Here is a 17,959-nt window from a genome sequence, read left to right as displayed (position 1 = left end):
ACGTCTACTCCTGTCACTTAGGTTTTTGTTCCGAATACTATTATAGGGGGTATTAGTCATTCAAAAATCTTTCAAGCTCACTGGTGTCTGCCCCTTGCACCAGCAATTGTAATTTTCTGCTTTCGTCAATTGTAATTTTCAGTTTTTATCAATCAATGTTCAATTTACTTTCAATGTATTCAAATTCTCTATCGTAAGCTTTCTACAAAATTGTAATCAAATTTTCTTTCGTCCCGACGCGACCGAGAAAAGGCGGAAGGTAGTCTAGCGGAGCAGACTACTGCCGTACGGTGTCTTTTTCTGTGCCAAGAAGAAAGGCACCCCGTGAAACACGGGTTTGCTTGGAGGGGTCGGGCTTTTTGAGCTCTGCCCCATGTTGGTTAGGGTTGGTCGGGCAGTCTCTTGTGCCCGTTTTTTCCCTTTGGACGGGGCATTTGTTAGGGTTTTGGACTTCGAGCCCCTTGCCCTCTGATGTACGTTATCCAAGAGTGCAGATGGATTGAAAAACATTTCAAGTTCTGCAAAAAAAAAATAAAAAAGATATTAGCTCGAACTATAGATCAATGCTTAGGCAAGAAATCGCAACATTACACAAAAAAAAAGTGAAAAGAAAAATCATACGCTTGAGGCCTTTCACGTTGGCAAGGTCGAGGGCGTCATCCTCGAGTAGATAGTCGATCTTCTTTGCCAAAGGATCGTGATTCACTAACCTCAACCTATCTCTCTCTAAAACCTCGAAATAGGCCTAATCTTCGTTAAACATATCCTTATTAGGAATTTCCCACTTCGGGCTAAAATGATGGTCGGGGTCCTGAGGCCTCACAAAAAAGAATCTTTCTTTCCAACCCCGAAGTGAGCTCGGTGTTTCAAGTGCCTCCTTGGTTGATAAGCAAACGAAACAATTGTACCTCGGGGAGAATTTCATATCATAGACCATTCATAAGAGATCGAGTCTAGGCTCGATCTCGAGACACCTAAATAATATAAAGAAGTATACCAGCAATCTCCAACTGTTCGGGGCTAGTTGGCCAAGGCATAAATAGTACGAGGTCAAGAAATGGATAAAGAATGGGTGAAGGGGCCACCTAAGCCCGACCTTTAGAGCGTCTCTAAAAAAGGTCATCTCTCCCTCTCGAGCTTCTAACACGGTCTCAGTAGACCCTGGGGCTCTCACATCACAAATGGGCATAACCCCGAACTCTCTCGCTATCTTAATAATCACATGTTCTTTATACTTGGTTGGTTCTTTAGGATAGACCAAGTCGTCGGTATGAAAACTAACAGGAATGGCCCTGGGGATCAGGGATGTACCTACGTCCTTAGATTTATCACTACGGTTCGAGGTTCTGGATGGACAGCTACTATCACTCTTACTCGACCCCGTACTACTACTACTCGACATAATACTAAATCAAATAATTAAAACTTAAAGTCTCGAACTCTTACGTTTTTTGGATGATCGCTTACTAACCCACTATCCCTGAGCTCGAGCTTTCTTTTACTGGAGAGTGAAAAGTGAAAAGTGAAAGTGAAATGTGGTGACTATTTATAGGGGTTTTTGGAAGGTCAACGGTCTATTAATCCTGGCCTTTGAACGAAGACACGTGGCGGCCATCCAAGATCGTGACCTGACAGTGCACATGGCAGCCATCTGAGGTCGTTCTCTGACATCTCATTCAACGTTTGACACGTGGAAAGACGTATGGACATCTATGCCTTTACATCTTTACTCGTAGATCATGCTTGGACAGAAAATCTACGACCTCGATGCACGGGGGCCTGTGATGACCCCAAATCTTGTAATCCCAAACTCGATCCCTTGACCCCGACCTTGACATCACCCAAAACTACCAAATCAAGGTCGAGCCTTTAAGGTCGGGGTATGTCAACTCGCCACGCACTTCTTAACGACCTATGAGTGCACTAATTCTACTTAAGTCGCAATCCTTACCCTATTTGACTCCTTCGACTCAAACAATTATTGAACACTTGGAATGAAACACTAACTGAAACACTAACTCCTTATCCTACAAGGATAAGGACCACAAAAGGATAAGTTCTTCTAGAACTCTATCATTAACACCTATAAATATACAACCCGTGCTCATTCTTGAGGTACGTTTTTCATTATTTCCAGTTTATAGTCTCACACACTAAATTCCCTATCTGACTTAAGCATCGGAGGGGCGACGAGCACACACCTTGTTGCCTTTGTTGCAGGTATTCGAAGGCCATTCGTGTTTATCAAAGTTCGGAGTTCAATCATCGAGTTCAAGATATTTTAGGTACTATTTTTTGGTAGCATCACATATCATCCTAGAAAGAGTGCGAATCACCGCAAGTTGCAGTGTTTTCCACCCACATCGAGCTTCTGCAGATTCATCCTTCTTCCTTTTCTTTTCTTTTTCTTTTTTAATTTTTGAGTGGTGTAATGATTGATGGCTCGATGTTGGAGGTGTGCGGTGCAGTGATGGTTGAGGTGTCAGGTGTGTGGTGCAGCGGTGCTGTGCTACTACGTTGTTGTAGGTGCCGTGATGGTGTGGTGTGGTGCGGTGGAGGTGGAGGTGGAGGTGGAGGTGGAGGTAGAGGTGTGCGGTGTGATGACTAGGACTACTGTGTACGGTGGTGGCTCTGACGGCGTGCAGTGGTTTTGATCGATTGTTATGATGTGATAGGGGTGGCTTCGGCAGTGGTGGTGCGGTGTTGGGGATAGTGGTGGTGTGTTTTTGGTCATTGTGTTTTGGTTGTGTTGGGGATTTTGGTCGTTCTTGTTGGTAGTAGAACTGGTAGTGCTCGTTGTATCGATGGCGAGATGGTGGTCGCGATTGTGTGGTGTAGGCAGTGGTGTGTTTTGGTGGCCATTTTTTTTTTTGGGTTGTGGTGGTGTTGTAGCGGGGTGGGTGTAATAGTTATTGTGGCAAATTATTTAGTTGATTTATGACCAAGTATTGATGGTGGATTTGGATTGGGGGTGAGGTGTTTAATGTATGTGACCAACGATTTGATATTTGGTTATTAACTATTAAATCGTGACTTTAAAATTCGATAATTTATGACCAACAAATTTGAAAATATGTTATCGATAGATAAACTATGACCGATAATTTTTTTTGATCTGTGACCTATAAAATTTTTTATTTATGACCTTGAATAATCTGTAACCAATTAATTTGATAATATGTGAATAATAAATAAGTTGTGACCTACAATTATGTATATGTGGCCATTAATTGTATATTTGTGATGTTATTATGTTTAATTAATCAATATTTTTAATTAATTAGTTAATACCTAATTTTGCATTTTTTAAACTTAAAACCTAAATTTTGAATTGTCCATACTTAATTAATGACTTATGAATTTTTCCCATCTCTTAAAGCCTTGAGAGATTTGGCCCATGTCCAAGGCATCATATCCTTAAAGAACCAAACAAGAATTCTGGGCCGGAAAAATGTTAGCATTATTCAGTATTGTCAAAGACCAGAACTCAGATGTACAATCCTAAAGCATTACCACAACCACCAGCAATTGAGAACACTTACAATTTAGCCCAAGATACGAGGTTATGACATTATTGAATTGGATCTTAATCAAAGAAAATAATACAAAGTCATTGTAAGTTTATTCATACATGAAGTTGTAAATTTACATATCAACAAAAAGAAAAACAAACTCGTTGTCTCGATGAACTAGAAATAACCTATATTATACAAAACTACGACATATAACTGAACTAGTATCATGGCTTCCAAAAGACACCAAGTTCTGCACAGCAAAACAATAGCAACATAACGAACTTCATATTGCATTTTGAACCTTCTTGTGTGGTTGACATAGCTGGTGAGGTAGTAGAAGCTGATCACGAGCATTCTGATTCTTGGTGGGTGCACATAGCTGGTAAGGTAGTAGAATCGGACCACGAACATTCTGATTCTTGCTGGGTGCACACAGCTGGTGAGGTAGTAGAAGCTGATCACGAGCATTCTGATTCTTGGTGGGTGCACATAGCTGGTAAGGTAGTAGAATCGGACCACGAACATTCTGATTCTTGCTGGGTGCACACAGCTGGTGAGGTAGTAGAATCGGACCATGAACATTCGGACCACGAACATTCTGATTCTTGCCGGGTGCACATAGCCGGTGAGGTAGTAGAATCGGACCACGAACATTCTGATTCTTGCCTGGTGCACATAGCGGACCACGAACATTCTGATTCTTGATAGGTGTACATTGCTGATAAGGTGGTAGAATCTGAGCACCAACATTCTGATTCTTGATGGGTGCACATTGCTGATAAGGCAGTAGAATCTGACCACGAACATTCTCGTTCTTGCGGGGTGCACATAACAGACGAGATACAATATTACATGAAGCAGTAGGTTTTTCCTGCTCCGGTCGAGTGGTAAATAGGTTCAATTCAGAAGCCCATATACCAGTCGAAAAGGGATTAGTCCGAGAGAGCAGCACTCGATCGTTAAAATTTGGAGGCAATGCTTTTAAATTCTTGACAATAAATGGATGATCCAATAGCATGTCGGCTGTCCATCTGTCTCCATGATACTTTTCGAAGCATTTATTCAAGAAATCTTTTGCAATATCTGAAATATTTTCAGGTATTGGATTACCAAATGCAATCTCCTGAATAATCTCTTCTTTACTTCCAGCAGTCGACCAGATGAGTTTCCCTGTGATCATCTCCACGATAGTGCAACCAAGAGACCATATATCACTAACTGGCTTGTTCTTCCCCTTAACTATCGATTCTGGGGACGAATAGCGCAGTGTGCCTCTGATGTTAATCGATCGCTCAGAAGGCAAGATTTTGTCGTTTCCAATTTTCGTGGCCAGTCCAAAATCTGCTATCTTGAGATTGTGTACATTACTACCATCTGTGCTGGGAAAGACAAGAATATTGCTGGGTTTTATGTCGCAATGAACGTACCCTTTCTCATGAACGTGAGAGAGACCCTTAAGCAGCATATAACTGTAACACGCAACGAGAGATTCTGGCATATTGCCGGCTGATTTCTTGATCAAATCGGCGAGGGATCCACCAGATGCGTATTCAAGGAGAAGATTGTAGACCTTTCTATTGTTTTCATAGCTTATATCCTCTCCAAAACACTGGACAATTTCTCGGCAGCCTCTCAGTTCGAACAAAATATCTCCTTCAATCTTCAGCGAAGTCGAATGCGAAATAGCTGCGGACTTAACGGCGGCGGTGGCAATAGAAAGATGAGGATTGAACTTTTCCGCCAAATATACTGTTCCATACGTACCTGCACCAAGATTGTGAGCTTTCTTCCAGGAATCCATTAATTTTCTTTTTCTTGACTATAAATTGAAACGAAATATAGTGAAATTTTAGAACAAAGTGAAGCGAAAATTTAGGGTTTATGCTGAATTTTTTCTTCCCTTAATTATAGTATATAGAGGTAATGGCAAGTTCATTCATGGTAGAATTAGGAATTTTATTTCTCATTGAAGTCATGACAAGTTCACTCACGGTAGAACTAGGAATTTTAAGTTCTGAGTGGAATTTCAATTATGAAAGTACTATTGTTTCCGTGTTGACGTTGAATCCTGTGTTTGAAAAATTTGAAATCCTGTCAAGTGTTTTTAAACCGGAATTTGTTAGCTAAAATATTGTATATTAAAATAACTTAATTAATTACCGTAAACAAGTAATCTAAAATTGTAGGAAATAATAGAAGAGCAAGTGAACTTTTAAGTCAAGGCTAGGGCTGGACAAAACTTTCGAACCGTACCGACCGAACCGAAAAGAACCGAACCCGACGGTTCTTCTCAAGTTAAATACCCGAACGGGTATTTGAATCAAGAACCGACGGGTATGGTTCGGTTCTCGGTTCTAGGCCAAGACCCGAATAACCGAATAAGAACTGAATCTCCGTAATTTTTTTAATTAATTTATTTTAAATAAGTAAAAAAAATTTATTTTTTCTATATAAATTTGTTAACTAGTTAATTTAGTTCAAACTACAAAATATGATTTTCCAATTTCTAATATTTAGTTCAAAATCGACTTAATCAAATTGACCTCAATTTTATCCAAATCTATTATTTTACTGTAGTGTTGTTTCTACCGGAAAAAATCGAATTAAAACTCTACAACATCTCTCTTAATTATTTTGAGCTCGCTATCTTTCTCTTTCTATAATTTTGATAATCAAATTTATGAAGAATTCAGCAAAGATAGATGTGAAACACATAAGATTGAACTACGTTATTTTGTAAGAGCTAATATTAAATATATCATTAATTAAATTAACGTAACTTTGTATATATTAAAAAATTTAATTATAATACGGAACCGAATAGAACCGAACCGGACCGAACCGAACCGAATGGAACCGAACCCGAACGGTTCCATAATTAAATTTGGACCCGACGGTTCCACTTACTAAATACCCAAAATTTCGGGTCGGTTCGGTTCTCGTTAGAACCGAACCAGACCATGTCCAACCCTAGTCAAGGCACGTTTAAACACAGTTTAATTAAAACGGATACATTCCTCACCATCAGCACTTGATGTATAACTCGAACGTTTGTTTCCCAATATACAACGGAAAATTAGTAGAGTCTGAGCATTGCAAATGCTACTCCAACGAACTGACTTAGCATTTGAACACTATCACCACCAAGACCTTGATAGAAAGTGGAAAATATATATACAGACAGAAGACAAAATTTTATGCAAAGAAGAGAGATTAAGGGAGGAAGATGACTAAATAAATAGGGTGAAACGGAGAATTGATAGGCTAGGAGTTATGCCATTAACCACAATTAACCCGGCTTTTAATCTCTCCATTAACACCGACATAATCAATTACAAAATGTAGACTCTCTTAAGGGTCAATTTTTGGTCCATTCGGTTTGACATATGAGTAAAATGCACTCGAGATTGAATTTTTAAACATTGCGTAAAATGCACTCGAGATCATTGAACTCTTATCATATTTGCAATTAGGTCACTTAACTTCAATTTGATATTATCAAGCTAGCTACCACTTCCCCAAACCTATGCACCATAGTCACCCCCTTGGACATCATTTGCTAGTTGGGATATGCACGAGGCTGCTACCCCTAAAGACAACGTTTACATTTACAATTGCCATTTACAAATATTTAATTTATAACTTTCATCCTTGAATGAATAATTACACAATAACTCTTACGTTAAAAATCTTATTTGAAAAAAAAAAAAATCAATACGACAAAAATACCAAACGAAGAAAAAAAGTAAAATAAAAAATTAAGAGTTGTCTTATTAAAACTTTGTCAAGAAAATTCAACTAGACAAAACTAGAGCGAATGAAAAAGAGTACAAATATCCATTTGATTTCAATTAATGAAAACCAATGTGAGCCAATTTCTTCAATGTCACAAATTTGATGAAATGTGTTCCATATTGTTTTATTATAGCCTTAAAGTAATATCATTTTTTGTACGAAATATTTATTTATCCCTGATTGACTGTAGTTAACATAATGGTTGAAATCTACATAAAAGGTCATTAATCATTCTATTCACATGTGATTATCATGATGATTTGTGTAGCATACATATTCATGAAAGTATTATCTACTACAATACTTGAGAAGTTAATAAATACGATATATAGCTAGATCTTAGGTAATATTATCATGGTGGTTAATAAATACATGTTATATTTTTTTTTTCTCGATTAAAGATTTGTCAAATTGATTTTTATAGAAAGGGTGTCAGTGAGACAACTTTCATAATTTATTAAAAAGAATAATGCACCAACATCATCCTAACTAACTAATATCAAATATTGACAAGATAAAAATGGAGCATCCATTGCACTAAGATACGATATTTCAAGACCCATAAGACATTCATTATCATTTCGATGGTTGAAAATGATCCTCTTTTCAGTTCAAGTAAAAAATAATCATCAAGTGTCAATACATATATCATTTTTCCATATAAAATATTTTGAAGACTATTATTATTATTATTATTATTATTATTATTATTATTATTATTATTATTATTATTAGGTGATTTGTTTTACATAAATCGATTCGTGAACAAGAATTCAATTGGTTAAATGTTGGATATGCAGGTTCACAACAAATTTCATTCTTCCACAATCATTTTATCATGAATTCTTTTTTTTTAAATAATCAACTGCCTTCAAAAACCCTTTCAAGAGTTTCAATAATGTATAATTCTTCAACAGTAATAATAACATATCAAGATGTTGATATTGTTTAGACACACATGGACACATATGTTCATTATTTTATCATATTTTTCTACAAATATTCATTAATATGAATATACGATCATATTGTATAAGTCCAAATTACAAAGTGCCTCTATAATTCTCGAAAATTTAAACTATATTTTTGGGCATATAAATCCTTTAGAGATTTTATAGAGATACTATTGTTAGACATGATATATTAGTAGGTCTAATCATATAAATTACAAATATATTAAAGTTTTATTCATCGGGTAACATCATATAGACTTGTTCATCCAGTACATGTAAATTTATCTATTTATATAATTTTTTATAAAAATCATGTAAAGAGTCGTGCATAATATTTGACTGCTTTATTTTTTTTCATTTCCTTTTACATAGGTACTATTAACATTATATGGTTTGGTGCTTGGACCACATGTCCAAAAGCTTCAGATTTGAAGATTTTTTCTTTTGCTAGACGTAAGTTCATATTAGAAATTTATAATTTAAGTTGGTTAAACAATTTAGTTTTTATTTTTTTTTTTTACATTTTGTATGACTTACAATTACTAATATTATCTACATATTTTGTAGACCTATAACTTATAAACATTTAAAATTGCCCTAAATTATAACCTTTTTACTATTTAAAAATCAAAGTCAAACTTTAATTTTATCCTCACATTTCATAAGACCACACAACCACTATCCACTCTATCTCTCTCCATACACACACACACACACACACACACACACACACACACCAGTGCTTGTCTCGTGCGTTGTTCGAGTATTGTATAGATTATGTTATTATTAGCGTCGAATGTGTAGAATTTTTTTTTTTTTTAAAAAGAGTTTTAAGTTTTTGAAAATGAGAAATTACTGAGATGTAAATTGAAGAGAAAGTAATTTCATTGAAAGCTATTAAATAACTACAAATCATACCAAAAATATATACAATATTATCCAAAATGAACTGGCTTGATTTTTCAGTTATTTCAAAAGATCTGCTGAATTTTTTCATTCCATTTTCTACTCTATTTTTTCTTTCATTTTGTCTGATGTAAATGGATTTGAACTAGGATTTTCTGATTGGTGAATAGCTGATTTGAAAAGAGTTTTTTTTCTGGAAAGGACCAATTATTATCTGCATCTATGTCAAAAATTTTCAAATTTTTTTCAGAATCAATATTCTTTTGATGGCATTCTTGTGCTTCATCTGTAGTTAAACATTCGACGGAAATGATATTAAAATTTGTAATTGGATGAATTAGGTTTTGCTTGAGTCGCTTTGAGATAGAATGTTCTTTCAATGTTTTGCATTTTTCCAATTATATCTACAAAATCTGCTTGTGAACCCTATATAAAAAATATGAGTGTTATGAAAAAATCGATCAAATATACCAAAATAGAGATTGAAGAAGACTGTAAATTATTACAAAGTTTGTTTCTTCCATCAAAATTTGTGCATCTGTGAACATAAATTTTTCTGCAGCTTCACTAATTGCACTTGCATTTATACATCTTGTGACATCTGATAATTGGACATATGCTCTTGCTCTGAAATAAAGAGAGTAGTTATTTATTTATGTAGGAAAAAATATATATATATTATTAGAAAGGTGTGGAAAAACATATTTTACCGAGTAATAGCTTTGGAATTGGAACTTTTACAGAAAATACAAACATATATTTCACCAAAATCAACGCTTGATCGCTGATAACAACTGCTGCAAGTCATGTACCAACATTTCTGATATATTTTTTCCATTTTTGCAGTGGCATTCACCCAATAAAATTTTCTCTGAAAAAAAGAAATTGTAACTTATAAAGAAACATAAATAGAAACCATAATTTTATTGTGTACAGGAATATATAAATACTGGTAAAAGTCGGTCTTGTAGAATTTGAATTAAGATAAATTTGTTGTGCATTGGAGGAGACAATTTTGTGGCAGATTTTTTAGTGTATGGCTTTTTCAAAATGAACTCATCGACTTTGTCTAAACTTGTATCTTTCCTGAAAAATGAAAGAGTAAATAAGCTGAATAAAATCATAATAATTGTAAGCGGAAGGATATACATACATACCATTCAACCCATTTTTGTACTGCAACGAAAAGACTATTCATGAAGGTACTACGAAATTTTGTGGAGAGTTTTAAACCTATATAATTCATTGATGTAAGATATGAAATGCATTTTTAAGCAGAATTTAAATAAGGAAAAATAATAAAAACTTACCCAAAAAAGAGGTGACTTTTAGGTTTGTTGCAAAGATTACTGGTTTCTTGTCAATATTTTCTGAGAATAATTTGCATTCTCTGTCAACAAATGAATCCCACAGTGTCAATATCATTGTTTTGAATTTTTGGTCTAGAAGTATTACATCTTATACCCAAGTTTGGTTGACATCCTTTGATTGAATCAATCGTTTAGGTATCATATCAATCACAATAGCCAAAATGTCTGCAAAATGAAAAATAAATAAATTTTTTTTGTGTTGACTGTAATATTAATTATTTAATTAAATTATATATAATAGTATCAGTGTTTGTGCCCATAAATGCTCAACTTCATCGAAAAAAGTCAGGTGATATGTCAAGAAAACAAGTTCCAGATTATTGTCATTCAACTCTTGAACACGAGTTTCTTCAGAAATCGTCCATTGTAGAGCTCCTGTTGAATATTTGTAGTTTCTAGTGTTGTTTTTAATATAAGCTTTAGAAATTGCATAGGTCTTTCCAAGGAGAAGTTGATTTTCGAACGCAGTAATAATATATATATATATATATATATATATACATATGTACATGTATATATATACATATATACATGTATATATATATATAAAAGAGAGAAAACATATTTTCAAAAAGAAAAATAATACTAAATAATTGTATAACTTACGTCAGTATCCATTAACATTATGTGTTGGTATCTTCCATTGCCTTGTCTTGAAGGTTTTGGTGATTGTTTCTCTACAATAATTATTTTGACTTTCCATTTTTTATTGTTGGATAGAATTTCTGGTATAAGTTGGTACTTTTCTTCCATTGTGATTGTGATGGTAACAATATTTGTATAAACAGGATGAAGACACAGAGTAAATTTTGAGAAAAAATGTTTCTTTTGAGATAACCAATCAGAAACAAAAGATGTATATAGACATCTAGAGTTATATCATTTATATTTTTATATTATTATATTTATCAGTAATACATTGTAAAATCTAATCTATAGACATACCTGGTATGGGGATTACTTGTAAACTTGTAGTACTAATGAGATGAATTGAATTAATTATTAGAGTAAGATATTTAAAATAATATTAACTCTATTTTTTGTACCATATAAAATTAAAATAAAGCTATGTTACAGTCTGTAAAATTTCATCGTGCTATACTTTATTGAGTAATAATTTTTGTAATTTGATTTTATATACTGTCATACTTTATACTGAGTAATAACTTTGTAAATAGATATGGAGTGGTAAAGTTTTAGTTTCAGTACAAGTAGAATGATAATTTATGATGAGAAAGAGTTTTTAGAAAAGATATTTATGATATACTTTGTTCATCCAAGACAAATTTGATAAAATTAGTTATTAGTTTTTTTTTTTAATATAAATGTGAATGAATATGTTAAAGAAATAAAAAAAGAAAAAAGAAAAAAAGTCAAAAAAAATTATTTCCTACAATTATTATCCCAACTAACTCACAAAACAACAAAATAATATTCCTACAATTATTATCTTCACTTATTATCTCAACTACTAAAAGTCACGAGAATTCATACGTGAACAATCTTTCTAACATTTTATCTCATCAATCCTACTAACTTTTTACCAATTTTACATTTTTGCAAAAGAGGAAGAGTTTTTAAAGTAGAGAGAAGTGCCAAGGTGCAAACATTTAGCTAGATAAAAGGTAAGATTTATTGTTAAAATCAATAAGAAAATGTTGTCGGGCACCGGAGGTGCATAAATAGGCGGCCTCTCCGTACACGGAGAGGCTTACTTTCCGTGCATGAAGAGACTTGTCTTGCTTTCTTAATCTTCGTATGTATACAATATATTCATATTTTCTTCTTAAAAATAATTTAGATTTTATACTAAAATATTTACTGCAGAACTAATAATGCAAAAGCAAGTAAAAATTATAACAAGTTTCAAAATAAAATCTCCAACAGGCAGAAAAAGAAAGATAAGATGAAGGGAAAATTATAGTCTTAGTTATTCATATAAGCCTTCATTCTACCTGAAATATAGCATGTATAAAATCTTGGAATTTTAGTATTCTTTTGTCATAATTATCTAAAACATTGATAATAATACCTGAATTGTTGCCATTGTGAGATGTAGAAATAGAGTTAGAATTTATGGAATTCTTAAAAATATAAATTTGTCTATTTTTTTTATTATGTAGATGTCTCTAGAATATATTGTCTCTCCAAATCAATGGTTCTCTGCCACTATCTGTTAATATCCAAATCGTAAATATCTCTAAGATTTTATTGAATTTATAGATGCAAATCAACAAGCTTCTATTATGTGTAACAATTTCTATGAATTTTTTGCAGGAGTTATTTATAGGGAAGAAGAGGAACAATTTAGTAGAAGATTGATACATGAATTTGTGATGAGGCTTGTGCATTGTGGTAAAAATAACGAAGTGTGGGTACGGTTAGATGATCGTATTGCCAAGTTTAGCATGCAAGAATATTGTCTCATCACTGGATTACCATGCCATAAACCATCTGTGGAGATTAATCATAATAACTATCATCTTATAAATCAATATTTCAATGGTACAAGAAGAATTAATATGAGAATGTTGCATCAAGCGTTCCATTCATGCGAAGACTATATAGATAAATTTAAGCTAGGATTGGTTATGTTTGTGGAGTGTGTTTTGAAACCAACTGGCAAAATTATTGATTATATGACTCTTGGTATGGTTGAGCATCTCGATGACTTTCTTGCTTATCCATGGGATCGAAAAGTATATTTTGTTTTGTTAAATTCTTTGCAAGAATCACAAGTTGAAAGAGTGCAAAGAGTATAACAAAATCAAACAGATTGCAAATATGCATTAAAAGGATATCCACTTGCATTTCAGATAAATTTTTTCTATTCTTTTATTGTTATATATATTACGCATAACTTATTTGTATAACAAAATATTATAATTACTTGCAGTTCTAGATATATGAAGTATTTCAGATTGAAAAAAATTTGGATGTAAGAGATACAAAACAGTACAACGTCCTCGACTGAGAAAACGGTAAAATATTTTTTGGTCACCAAGGAGGTATAACATATTTTTTTACGAATGCACAATTACATTTTTATTTCATCATTTAAAAACTAAACTTAGTTATCATGATTACAGATTGAGGTAGTTACAGTATTATATCCCATTGAAGAAGAGTTATAATTGTCATGGTTTACAACTCTTTCAATGTCAGCGGATAATCAACATAGCATCTTAGATGGTATTGTCAATGTGAAATTAGACAACAAAATACAACAAATCCCAGAAAACATCTTTGTGCAAGAAATGATTATTCACAGTGTTCGAGAACTTCTCTTGGAGTTGCTTCTGCTTTTGATGCTTCCAACTATATAACTTGAGAACAAATGGAAGAAATGCTGGGAATACATAGGCAACGTGTAATATCAGCTGTGTCTGGTGTACGACATAATCCGAAGGAAGAAATATTTCACTGTCAAAACCAGTTGTTTGAAAAACATCAAAAATGGCAAGAAGACTATATGTAATCTAGTATTTGTTCTTACATGGATACTATTCTTGACAGCCACAAACAAGTATTCCAGTAGAAATTTCAACAGCAGCAAAAATGGCAAGAAGATAATATTTTAAGCAACATGCAATCTTATGTGGATAACAGTTTAAGTTCAATGAGATCTTACGTAGATAAATAGAACAAGAATACATTGAGCAATGTATCAAACATAGAAGTCATTATTGGTTTTATACAACAAGATGTTCCTATCCACACAATTTCAATTCTCAATGATTTGCCAAGGCAAACATCAACATATGAACAACAGACGGGAAGTTTTGAAAGGTTGAGAAGAGAAAATAAAGGTAAGGGAAAACAGATATTGTCTTCGTCATAAAAAAGTCGTCCTTTAGAAGCTTATCTAAAGAACAAGTACAACATGATTAAAGATTGGATATTACATAATCAGCCGGGGTAACAAATTTAACCAGTATTAGCTTAAATATATTTTTTTTCAGTGGATAGTAAATTATATTATCTAACATTAATTTATATTTTTTCTATATAGTACTTATTGGGAGGACAGCGGCAATTACATTGGAAGAGACATGTTGAAAAATTTGTTGGATGTAGAAAAAGATGTAACTCCCACAGTGAGTGAAGTTTACTAATTACAATTAATTTAATTTTATGTTTGATATTAATAAATTAAGTTTACATGTATTTATTCTATTGGAGTATTGAGTTGGAGTTGAAGTTACAAATGCGACTTATTAAAGATGGTTCTACCTTAATTTCTAAAGACTATGTAATAATGGATTTCAAATATGAAAATGAGTATTCTAGTATTTTCAACTGGCTAATAGAAGAGAAAAACAAAACACCTAAGGGAGAAGTGGACTTCACTCCGTTAAATGAATATACGAATGGTGTTTCGCCTATGAATGGTCGTAACTGGATGGCGTGCAAGCATCTATTAATTTCATGCTCATTTCTGGCAATTGTTGGTATCTTTTTGTAGTAAATATTTCTGAATAAAAAATTTCAAATATATGACCGTAGCAACGGTATTCTTATACCAGATCAATTCATGATACATGCAAAAGTAACACATGGTACAATCCAAGCATTTATTCTGAATTCTGAGCTTTCTACCAAAAGGATGTAAGAAAACATAGAAGCAAAACAATGCAAGTGGAGATCATACCTTATCTACCATGTGCAGGCAATGGGTGAGCATTTAAATAACTATTTATTTGTTATAAGATTTAATTTTTTCTTTATATTAATGTAGCCTAACATAAAACTGTTTCTTCTATGTTCGTACTAAAATATATAAAAAGTTTTGTCCTAGGGTAGCCAATAGAATTAGTTTCACCTGATAGGATGTCAATTTATAGACAGGTGATGGTAATGAATATTTGTAACAATGAATATTTTCTTTATCCTTCTCCTTAGTTATGTAGTCATGTAATGAGAATAAATGTTGTATAATAAGTTTATGTTGTGTTTTTTTTTTTTCATATTGTTGATGTATATATAGAAAAAATTAAGCTATGGTGAAATTGTGATAAACCTAAACGAATTGATAATGTTTTAGTTTTAGTATAAATCAACATTATAATATCACAATTTTACATGGTTTCTTTCCTCATAAATTTATTGTTAAATATTCATATTTATGCTTTAAATAAGAAAGATGATAAAAAAAATTAAGCATGTTAACAAACAAAATATAACTATAATTAAAAAAAACAAATGAAAATAACTAACCTTATGTATTCTTCTGTTGAAACATGATGTATGATCTTCACTTTGGCAGCAACGGGATGATAGATTAATTTTGGAAAATTTAGAATTCTAGACTTATTAAATAGAATGTATTAAATTCAAAATTTCTAGATACGCCACATTTTTTGTGCAACAAATATGTGATTTATTTTCGTCTGCTGGCTTAATCAAAACTTTTATATTTTATCTTATTTTTGCTCTAGACAATGTAACGTATAGCTGACCATGTGAAAACACAAGTTCAGGCAGATATAGACCTACAAAATCTAATGTTTGACCTGGACTTTGTTAATAGTCATAGTAAAATAAGGACGAATGGGAAATTGAGTTATTTTAAAGGGTACTGAATGTTTATCTCCCTCAAGTGGAATAAATGGAATTTTAGATAAAAATATTTGTTTTCCACGATATTCACTAGATCCAATTTCAGCTAAAATAACATTTTGTTTAAATTCACGACAAATAAGTATAGTTTCATTGCACAAATCTTCCGAATGATTAATATTTCTGAGCAACATAACAGGACAATTTTTTATAGAACAAGTTCATGTGGAGATATACCATTTGGAATTAAACTATTCAAAAAAAATTTCATGAATAAATCCTTCCGTTTTATCAATCACTTCATTAAAACTGAAATATGTAAATGTATCTCCTGAAATTTGTTTAACTAACATATTATTTATCATATCTACATATTCATTTTTTGGAGTTAAAGTAATTCTATTCAGCATAGTATTTAAATTGTCACTATAAGTGTGAAAATTTGGAAAAACAATGCTAATCAACTTTTTCAATGATTTATTTTCATCTTCAAAATCTATGACAATATATGAATGAAGCTTAATCATGCGATATGTATGCTCGTTTTCAATTTCGTTTCCAATTTTGAGTAAATATTCACAAAAAAAAGGATCCAATCTAACTCTCATATTTTGAGTTTGTGGTAGTTGTCTAGAGTATTGCCACAAATATGAAAATACAAAACTTGCTTTCATAATATCATTTTTTGTTCCTCTCTATACCACTGGCAAGACTTGACGAAAATCCCTTCCACACACAATGACATTTCTACCAAATGACAATTCACGTTCAGTAATATCTTTTAACATTTTATCCAAAACTTCAAAAATATATTTATTAACCATTGGTGCTTTATCCCACATAATTAGCTTCGCCATTTTTAAAAGCTGACAAAGTGCAGATTGTTTACTTACCGAACATCGCATATCAAGACTTGTTTGAAGAGGAATTTTAAAACGCCAATGACCAGTTCTTCCATTAGGTAATAAAGAAGCAGTTACTCCAGATGATGCTATTGCCAATGCAATGAGTTGTCTACATCGTACTGTAGCAATCAATGCTTTGTACAGATAAGTTTTACCAATATTTCCTGAACCATCAATAAAAAAAATTCCATTTCTATCGTTGAAAACACAATCTAAAATAGAATCATAAGCAAATTGTTGTATTTTTATTTAAACTCTTTATAAAATGCATGTCAAACTCAATACTAACATTTGCACTTTCTTCTAAAATCATATTTGCTAACATGTCGGCATCATTTATAGTAATGTCGAAATCTGTGAAGCAATAATCATTTGCACTTTTACCAACAATTTCTAAGAATGAATTTACACAATGTAATGCTCTAATCTCAGCATCATACTTTGTCCGACTTGTATGTAAAAAATCTTTTATCATGTAAGTTTTAAATTTAATCCATAAATTTTTAGGATTTGTTGGGGTACGAAAAATCAGCACATTAGCAAAAAGTCGACTGAGTGATATAGGCATGTGATAAGAAATTGTCTCAGTTAAACATTGTCAGAATAATTATTTTGACTTATTAGACCATGTAAGAATGCAGCATGGTGATAGGTAGGTACTACAACACCATTAACTATTTTTAAATTTTTAAAAGATTTTGATCCTTTAATATGATTCAGTAAAACTCTTAAAAAGTATCTCTCGCCCTCAGATGGATTAGCAGCAACTATTCTACCAATAACATTTTGCCTTTTTTTAGTATTCCAAACTCGCAAATATGTCTTCCATACAAAATGTGTAGGAAAATCTTTATAAAGTAAAGTTCGAACATTTTCATCAGAAATATTCATTCGAAAAAATTCAGTTAACATTGTTCGTTGGATAAATTATTTATTTATAACTTCTGATAAATCAT

At 32.4% G+C, this 17,959-nt stretch overlaps 3 protein-coding genes across 3 annotated transcripts in view; 1 reads left to right on the top strand and 2 right to left on the bottom strand.

The window, feature by feature from the left end:
- Window positions 1–2,064, top strand: part of LOC111410765 (ferric reduction oxidase 7, chloroplastic-like) — a 6,146-nt gene extending 4,082 nt beyond the window's left edge. The window contains exons 5-6 of the mRNA XM_023041287.1: window positions 1,550–1,554; window positions 2,052–2,064. Of these exons, the coding sequence (XP_022897055.1) occupies window positions 1,550–1,554; window positions 2,052–2,056 (10 nt within the window). The 3' untranslated portion in view covers window positions 2,057–2,064. The remainder of the gene's footprint in view (window positions 1–1,549; window positions 1,555–2,051) is intronic.
- A 1,542-nt stretch (window positions 2,065–3,606) lies between these two features.
- LOC111410764 (mitogen-activated protein kinase kinase kinase 3-like) lies at window positions 3,607–5,499 on the bottom strand. The gene has a single exon (XM_023041285.1). The coding sequence runs from the start codon at window positions 5,314–5,316 to the stop codon at window positions 3,799–3,801; it is 1,518 nt and encodes a 505-aa protein (XP_022897053.1). The 5' UTR covers window positions 5,317–5,499; the 3' UTR covers window positions 3,607–3,798.
- A 3,985-nt stretch (window positions 5,500–9,484) lies between these two features.
- Window positions 9,485–10,594, bottom strand: LOC111411499 (replication protein A 70 kDa DNA-binding subunit B-like). The gene is made up of 6 exons (XM_023042024.1): window positions 10,480–10,594; window positions 10,327–10,402; window positions 10,120–10,255; window positions 9,880–10,040; window positions 9,676–9,796; window positions 9,485–9,595 (listed from the first exon to the last, which is right to left on the bottom strand). Exons 1-6 carry the CDS (start codon window positions 10,592–10,594, stop codon window positions 9,485–9,487), a joined length of 720 nt encoding a protein of 239 aa, XP_022897792.1.
- Window positions 10,595–17,959: the final 7,365 nt, after the last annotated feature.

This window comes from Olea europaea, chromosome 15, assembly GCF_002742605.1.
Source record: "Olea europaea var. sylvestris chromosome 15, O_europaea_v1, whole genome shotgun sequence".
Taxonomy (NCBI): Eukaryota; Viridiplantae; Streptophyta; class Magnoliopsida; order Lamiales; family Oleaceae; genus Olea; species Olea europaea.
This window is presented reverse-complemented; position numbering and strand designations above follow the sequence as displayed.

Coding starts and splice junctions, on each gene's coding strand:
- LOC111411499 (XM_023042024.1), bottom strand. CDS start 10,594: ATGATATTGACACTGTGGGATTCATTTGTTGACAGAGAATGCAAATTA. Junction 10,403..10,479: donor AAAAGTCACCTCTTTTTTGG/GTAAGTTTTTAT, acceptor TGAATTATATAG/GTTTAAAACTCTCCACAAAA. Junction 10,256..10,326: donor GTACAAAAATGGGTTGAATG/GTATGTATGTAT, acceptor TTCATTTTTCAG/GAAAGATACAAGTTTAGACA.
- LOC111410764 (XM_023041285.1), bottom strand. CDS start 5,316: ATGGATTCCTGGAAGAAAGCTCACAATCTTGGTGCAGGTACGTATGGA.